The 8,368-nt window shown below is 39.2% G+C and overlaps 1 protein-coding gene across 3 annotated transcripts in view; it reads right to left on the bottom strand.

The window, feature by feature from the left end:
• Positions 1-490: 490 nt before the first annotated feature.
• Positions 491-8,368, bottom strand: part of si:ch211-220f16.2 (golgin subfamily B member 1) — a 39,539-nt gene continuing 31,661 nt past the window's right edge. For all 3 annotated transcript variants that reach the window (XM_067596930.1, XM_067597103.1, XM_067597016.1), the window contains 8 exons: positions 8,016-8,101; positions 7,089-7,125; positions 5,804-5,950; positions 5,395-5,523; positions 4,702-4,799; positions 4,468-4,560; positions 4,203-4,317; positions 491-2,182 (listed from right to left, as the gene is read on the bottom strand). In XM_067596930.1, the coding sequence (XP_067453031.1) occupies positions 2,024-2,182; positions 4,203-4,317; positions 4,468-4,560; positions 4,702-4,799; positions 5,395-5,523; positions 5,804-5,950; positions 7,089-7,125; positions 8,016-8,101 (864 nt within the window). In that variant the 3' untranslated portion in view covers positions 491-2,023. The remainder of the gene's footprint in view (positions 2,183-4,202; positions 4,318-4,467; positions 4,561-4,701; positions 4,800-5,394; positions 5,524-5,803; positions 5,951-7,088; positions 7,126-8,015; positions 8,102-8,368) is intronic.

The raw sequence follows: 8,368 nt of genomic DNA, 5'->3' as shown, positions 1-8,368 counted from the left end.
TGTCTATTTTGTTTGTGTCTGTGTTGTTAATTTTTTTGTTAAATGTCAATGTTTATTTACAGTAGTCCTGCATTAAGATGTGTTGTCTTGTTGATGTATTATGATGATTGTGTATTTCTGTACAAATCGATCAGGTGGACTCAATCAATTTCAAGGATAATCAAAGCACCTTGACTTGAAGTGTCAAAGCAAAGTATCTGAATATGAATGTAAATCATTTAAATACATTTGCGTAAATTTTCTAAAAACATCTTTTCACTTCATCATTATGGGTTCAAGGTGTGTGTAGAATTAATTCCCCATTTAACTGAAATAAATACACTTTTCTTAAAAAACGCTGTGTTCTTGCATTTGTCCAAGAAAACATTTTGGTTTTGGGTTCATCATCATTTTAATATTTAGCCTCCAGTCATGATCAGATTTTAAGTTACTCCAAAGCAACAACCTGACGACGGACGGATGATGCCACAGACACATCGTGTGAGCAAAATGAAGAAAAGTTCAATAAGCTTTATTAAATTTCTTTTTTTTTTTTTTTTTAGAGATGGTTAAAGGGAAGGGTGATCTGAAAAAAAGCTCACCTCCAACACAGTATTGCACCAAGTTGAGCCTAACGTCATCAAAACAAAAACAGCATCTCTTACTCTTAAAAATAGAGGCAGTAGAGAAAATATGCCATCTGAACATTTATCAGTAGTTCAACTTTTTCATAAATAGATTCGGTTCATTGTTTTTGTCCATCAATCACACCTTTATGTACAGAACATTAGGACAACGTACCACAAACTCATCAGCAACCTTGTATTTCTACAAAACTGGATCAATTAACAAGCCAGAAAGCATCTTTTACACTTTATTCCATTTTCTTTGCGGTTAAAAGAATTAGATTTGGCTTGTCAGTTGACCTTGTTTTGTGAAAACTGTCCTTTTTGTCAATCGTATTTTCAAACTCTAAATATACAGTCATCAAACATCAGGCAGAGAGGATAGAAATGCATATATACATAAATACAGTTCATAACAGACACTGTACAGCAAACTATCTGAGGATGCACACATAAATACAGAAACATTAAATACATACAGTATGTACTTTCATATCCTCTGCTTTTCTGCAGTACATTTTCAATGGCACACCATGATACCGGATTAAATCTTTAAAATATCGTCTCCCAGTGACTTTAACAGACATGAGAGCACTTGTTCAAACCGCCAAGGTAAGAATACAGACACCTTTGGCTTTACAGTCTGAAGGGGACTAGAGGATGGGGGGAGGGGGGGGGGGGGGTGTAGTGCTTCTGAGCTTATGTGAGATGATTATATACACATTTGGAGTTTCAGTGCATAGTTTTAACTCAGCATCACGATTATGTGCGAGGTATGAAACCAAGCAGGCAAAACAAAGCAGCAGCTGGTGCCAACGTCTGTGACTGTGAGGAGCGATGTTTGCATGTTTGTTCCCGGCTCAGGGGAGGGCAACGAGGTGGAGAGGTGATGAGATTTAAAACAACATTTTGTACAGTAGTGTTAACCAAGAATGCGTATGGCTTTCTTCACCTTCTTAGGCTTTTATATATATATATATATATACGGTTTACATCAAAAGGCTTTGTGTCAAAAACGACATTTCACTCCTCGTCTTCCTTTTTAATGTTGATCTGAAAACAACTTGAAGGCAACGAGCCTGAATAATTATACAATTCAGAAAAACACAAAAAAGAAGGGGAGTATTATGTTTTAAGGCTTGATTTAACAAACAATATTTAAAGTAAAAAGTTGCTGTTTGAGATGTAATTTAAGCTAATATTACCAAACCAGTGCACAGTGTAAATATAACTTTCCTGGCAACATTACCTAGAACGGGTGAGTATGGAGAGCATCTCCGACTCCTGTAAATGTGCCGGTTTTAGTGTTTTACAACACAGAGCGAGCGTATCAGAGCGATGCATTAACTAGAAAAGACATAAATACAGACTTCAGCTTTAAATTTGAAGCTTTAGCCAATTTGCGTGATTACCCAGCGTTACAGGGCGCCAGTGAGGCACATGAGGACGAGCACGTGTAGTGTGAGCAAATAGGCCAGGAAGAAGTATCGGGAGCGGGCGCGACTCGTCAGCAGCCTGGAGAAGTAGAGGCTCCGCCCTCTGAGCCACCGCCGGCACGCCACCATGCCGCCTTTCACCTGGAAGCACACACACACACACACAATCAGCCACAGAACAGACTGAAAAGACACACGATCACTGTGTTCACTGCTATATTTCACAGTCAGAGGCCATGAACTGTAGTTAATGATGCAGCTACGCATGTCGAGCTTCCCATTATAGCACAACATGTATCTAGTTTCATTGATAACTTTGATACGATAACTGCTCTTAAACCTCAGTTTAAGGTCATGATTTATGACATCACAACAAGTCTGGAGCCAATCATGGACCAGTATGCGATTTACACAAGTGTGATGTGGAAACTTTAAGCCTCCAGTACACAAACTCTGTGAATGGACATAACAGAGAAGGAGGAGACATCTGGTGTCCAGCAGGGAAACTTTAGAAATTAACAATATTTACATATTCATAGATTCTGGATTTTTTTAATGAGGGAAAAGGAAGAGGAGGAGATGTAATTTTAAGGATTTTTAATGGGGTAATTAAATTTTCTTGTGGAAAAAAACTGTCAGACACAATTTCTGGTCAATATTTTGTACATTTCATTCAATTCTCTTCAATTTAAACCTGTTGCAGCTCCTAACTAAGAATATATTTACATATTTTTTATTGTAAATTTCTTCCTTTCTTTTTTATATCATTTAGGATTACTTCATTTTGTGTATAGTTTCATTGCTCTGCTCTTCAACACCAAGTATTTTTATATTAATCTTAAATCAAGTCTGGATGAGATCTCACACGTCATGATAACTTTTTAAAAACAATGTTTACTCGATTTCACACACAGACAACTGCAGGCTTCACATTTCTGGCAGCTGAGCCTCAATTTTGCCACCTGAAATGTCAACCGACGCTGGCTGACAAACTTTACCACGAGTTGGTTAAAACTCCGTCTCCTGCTGACCTTTTAATGTCAGTAAATGAAATAAAACAAGAACTTTATATTATGTAGTTGATAGCTTAAAAACTGATGTGAAAGCTACATGTCAAAATATCAGCATCCTCACCAGCTGATGATCCACATAAAAAAGTGTTATGGTACAGTAACAAAATAATAAAAAATAAAGGAAGAAAGATGTGAGATCAGAGTGTTATATCATTCTAACATAATGCTTATTACAGGGATGCTGGAGTGTAAACTTCCCAAAATCCAATAAAAAAGCAGGTCAGAGCCGCTAACGTTAGCATACACTGTGATGTAACTACTATTAGCATCCAGGCCCGGCTCCCACACAGTGGATGTGAAATCCTTTAACAGGGCTTTTACTTACATAAGCTGCAACTCCACAAACTAATGTAATTAATAAGTGATATCCTGCTCGGCTTTGGATGTGATGTTGGATTACTACTGTAGGTAGTAGGGATGTGCAGAGGGCCCAGTATTTGTATTTGTATTTGAATAAAAGTGGAAAGAGGCTTAAAAATCCTGTTTTTGTTTTTATTACGCTTATAATTTTAGAAAATTAAAGATGAAAATTAAAGTGATGTCCAAATTAAGAAATATGCGTCATGTAGCAGATGGATGTGACTCCCCTCATTGAGACCTGCTGATAGAGAGACACTGACATAGTGACTATAACCGACTTGTGCTGGTATTCAACATGTTTTTTTTTCTTTTCTTCCCAAAAACAAATAATTTTTAAAATATTTGTGTGAAACAAATATTCGTAAAAACCCCACTATTTGTGCTTTGCCAAATAATGTATTTCGAGCACACCCCTACTAGGTAGTGAGACGTTAGTGAGACGTTAGAGCACATAAACACATCTTTTAACCCTTTTCTTACTATTTTGCTTCTGTGTTTATGGTTTTAGAAAGTCTAAAACTAAAACTCTTTAACTACAGAGTATCACTCTTACTACAGCTAAATGTACATTCAACATGTGGAGGAACCCAAAGCTCGACAGGTTGGACAATCACTGCTCATGGTTTAAAAAAACCAAAAGGTCAGTTGAGCCCCAGTTTGCCTCTCTGGATGAAAAGAGGCAAAATAAATGAACAAATAAATAAAAAAGCATTGTGTCTACTGCGTACCTTTTGTGTTAATAGAGGCTGGTTTGGGTCGAGACTGAGAGCTTCCCACTCCTCTTCTGTTTCCATCTCGATACTGAAGTCCCTCTGACTGTCTCTGGACAGACTGGAGCCAACGCTGCACAACAAAAACATTAAGAAAAGAGTTCTGCACTGCTGAATATATATATATGTATGTGTGTGTCTGTGTGTGTGTGTGGGGAAGAGGGTGTTTGTGTGTGTGTGTGTGAATGAAAGAGATAGACAGGTGACTGATTTGGAGTCTCACCTCTTCGCTCTGTCCTCAGCAAGACGCAGAGCCTCCTCGGTCGTCTCCCTCCTGGCTCGTTCATCTGCCAGAGTCTGCTCCACCTCGAGCAGCCTGAGCACACACACACACAAATCATGGGAGAATATCCATGAGCTCAACCAATTCTACAAATCATCTGCAAAAATCTGCAAGAGAACGTAGATAATATCACACAAAACTACACAGATTTAAAGACGGATCCGGTCTCCTCACCTTTCTCTCAGCTGACTGGCTTCAGCAGCGTCAGAGATGACGGAGTCGTTGTTCTTCTCTTGAGGGGCTCCTGGTGCAACCTCTGCATTTGCTGACCCCTGGTGGTGGGGACAAAACATTACAAGTATATATACACAGATGAAACAGATGTGACAGCACGGAGAGACAGGAAACAAGATCAGTTCAAAAACATCAAGAATAAATTTTTGCATATTAGAATAAAGGATTTTTCCAACTTTATTATAAAATACTGTATCAAAAGCCTTTGAAGTGACTCGATCACGTAACAAAAGAAACTCAGATACAATAGATTCAGATTTCAGAAGCAGCTCAAACTCAAATATACCAATGGAAGTTAGGTGGTTGCCCTGTAACTATATGAAAATATCACAGGAATATTTAGTTTATTGGAGTTTATAAGAGGAAAACTAACTGGTAGATGTAAAAGAAACATGCATAGTATCTGAAGTCTAAAGGCAATATAGATATAAGATGCATTCAAATGGGACAAGTGATAAAGGGACCACAGTGGGTCAATTAATGTGTCTCAAAAAAGCTTAAATGCAAGTGAATGTGAAGTGTAAACACATCCAAGAGGGACTGAAATCCGATTTGAGACAGTTGAAATGACAGGTGTCCACTCTCCACATAAGCAGCACATACACATGCACATGTTCAGGATGTATTGATTACCTGCGTCTGGCCTTGGACTTGGACTTGGCTCTCCAGCCAGTGGCAGCGGTTCTGGGTGTCCCTCAGGGTTTGGGAAACAGCCCTCAGCTGGGCTGCAACAGCACCTTTCTCCTCCACCGTCTGCTGCAGCTGTGGGGAAGATGCTGCATATTTTAGCGTACATGGTGATGGATCCTTTGTTTCTATTCTTAAAGAAATGCTTTTATTCTTCTCTTTCTTGTATCTTTTATAAGAAACGGCTGTAATCAATAGGTAGAAAAGTCATGTAATCAGACTTTGGTTTCCTGTGATGTGATCTAACTGCCTGCCTACACAGTACACTAACTGGAAGCATTTCTCAAACAACTTACACACGACTTCAGTCCGTATCTACACTGGTGTGATTTAGGATGCCTCATCAGTTTCATACCTTGGTGTTGAGCTGCTGGAAATACTGGTCTCGCTGTTGGATCTCATACAAGCAGCGCTGCAGGTCTCGGTGAAGATGGATCCTCTCCGCCTCCAACCGACTCACCGCCTCCTCCATCCCACTCTGACCTGCCAAAGCAACAGTTTCCTGTTGCGTGTGAACAAGATAAAAATAAGATGAAAGACTGAACAAAGGGTTTGTTTAAGGTGTGAAAACACTGACAGATATTTGTTTTTTTAAATTAAATTAATATGTTATTGTATAATAATTATATATATTTATTATATAATATTTGGTTCACATTCATGAAAACAGTTATTTAAGATAGACAAATGTCTTTCTACCAGTATACCAGTATACCAGTACCTTGCAACAAAGAAAATCATCTACAGTTTCAAGTAGTATAGTAATAATTAGGGATGCATGATATTGGATTTTTTGCCGATATCCGATATGCCAATATTTCCCACTCATTGTGGCCAATGAGTATTACACTATTACACATGCAATCATAGATTGTACTAAGTATGATCAAGAAAGACAATATATGAAGGAAGAACTTAGGAAGACTGGAGTTCAGGAGTTCAGCATTAAAACTTTAATGAACCTGCCAAGTGGGAGCAGCAGTAGAGTTTTCTTTGAGTTTATTAGACAGACAGGATTAATGTGTAGAATTTAATCTCTGGTCCACACTCCGGAGCAGAAGATGGCGGTCATGCACCTAATACACTGGTTACCAACCGCCGTTATAAACCAAAAAGGAGAAGATTTTTTCCCCCCCAAACAGTCAAGGTGTTTCCTATCTGTGCAGCCAAACATAGCAGCTCCTCCACAGACTATTTCACCCTGATGGTCCCGGTGTTTCCTACGCAGGCTGCACTTCACTCAGCTGCCCGTCAGACCAGCTGCTTCGTCCCACTTTAACCTGAATAACAAACCGAGGCTCAGTGCTCTGGTTGGATCCACACAGAGAGCCGGGGCTAACGTTAGCTGAGAGGCTAGCGGAGCGTTAGCCGCAGCATGACCGGAGGGAAGCACAGCCAGCTAGCCTCCACTAGAAGCAGCAGCTGGTCTGACGGGCGGCTGAATGAAGTGGAGCCTGTGGAGTAGGCTCCAGGACCGTCAGGGTGAAACAGTCCGTGGAGGAGAGGGCAACAAATCGGCCTCATAATCAGCAGAAAATGTTCATTTTTACAGCTTATATCGGCCGATACCGATGACGTGCCGATAATATCATCCCTAGTAATAATATTGCAGATCATAATGTTCAGATGTGTAAACTTACCTTGACTGGTTTTGTGTCCTTCTTCTGTCTTTCAGACCTATAAAACAGAAAAATCTTTAGCACTAAAGGCCAAAACATTACATTTCTCATTAAACTGTTGTTTGGTCTTTTTGTTCTGTGCATATCCAATGATCAAACATCTAATATTTTACCAAAGTGAGCAACACCTTCAATTGTTTCTGTTGTTTAGAAAAGCACAGGGGTTTATGAGTTTAGTGAAGCTGTGACCTGCCAGACTGTAAATACTGTAAACCAGTGTCAGCAGTAGCGCTTTAGATCTGAACTTTGCCTTCAGGAAGAGATGAACAGAACTGAGAGGCAGGTCACTGGTTCCTACAAAAATGGAACAATTTCCAATTCAGAGTCAGTTCTTGAAACACAACCTGGGGATCGTTGTCCTGCAGGATTTTCTTAAATATGGTGAATAAGCATAAAAACAACTACGATTCCCAGACTGTGTAACCAGTTCAAGAACCCTCAGTATCTCATATTCTGTGAGGACAAGTGATGATCTAACAGTCATAAAAAACAGTCAGCGGGCTTGCAGCTGAGTTTTCGTCAATTTGAAGCAAGAGGCCGTTCAATGTATCTGCATTTTTGACATGAATATGGATTGATACGTGTAGGCAGGGAACCCCGAAGTACCAAATATTCTTTTTAACATGAATTCTTTTAGAGTAACTTGACACTGGCTTGTTTATGCTGCCCACCAGAGGCTGAAACTGGCTGAATTATCACTTTGGTGCACTTTATTCAACAAACCATCACATCACAGTTTGGTGTTTTTACAGGTATAACAACAAAGACACGTTGCAAAGGTGCAACAGACATGAACTACAAGGCATGACTGTGATTTTGATTATGTTATCCTTTAATAACTGAAACTTTCATTTCTAAAAAACAAAATGATCTTCAGTTTGCTTTTACCTCAGATCTGCTGACTCTTCCTGGTGGCTGCTGTCTTCTTTTTCAGTTTGCATCGTCTGTGCTGTTTGTTGACACTCATCCATCAGCTGCAAAAACATTAAAAAAAAGCAGAAAAAAGTTGTCAATCACCAAGGTAATATAATTTATCTTAAAAAATGCATTAAACACAAAATCTCACATACACCAGAACATGTGCATCCCAGCAAAAATAAAAATACCATGCAAGTCAAAGCAACGGTATGTAAAAAAAACAACATCTAACTCAACCCTGCATGCTGTCCACAAAATGAAACACCACAGAGAAAGGAGGCGCAAGCAACAGCCAAACTCAAATCACAGCTGATGACTTGACT

Source organism: Thunnus thynnus, chromosome 1 (genome assembly GCF_963924715.1).
Source record: "Thunnus thynnus chromosome 1, fThuThy2.1, whole genome shotgun sequence".
NCBI classification, from domain to species: Eukaryota; Metazoa; Chordata; class Actinopteri; order Scombriformes; family Scombridae; genus Thunnus; species Thunnus thynnus.
This window is presented reverse-complemented; position numbering and strand designations above follow the sequence as displayed.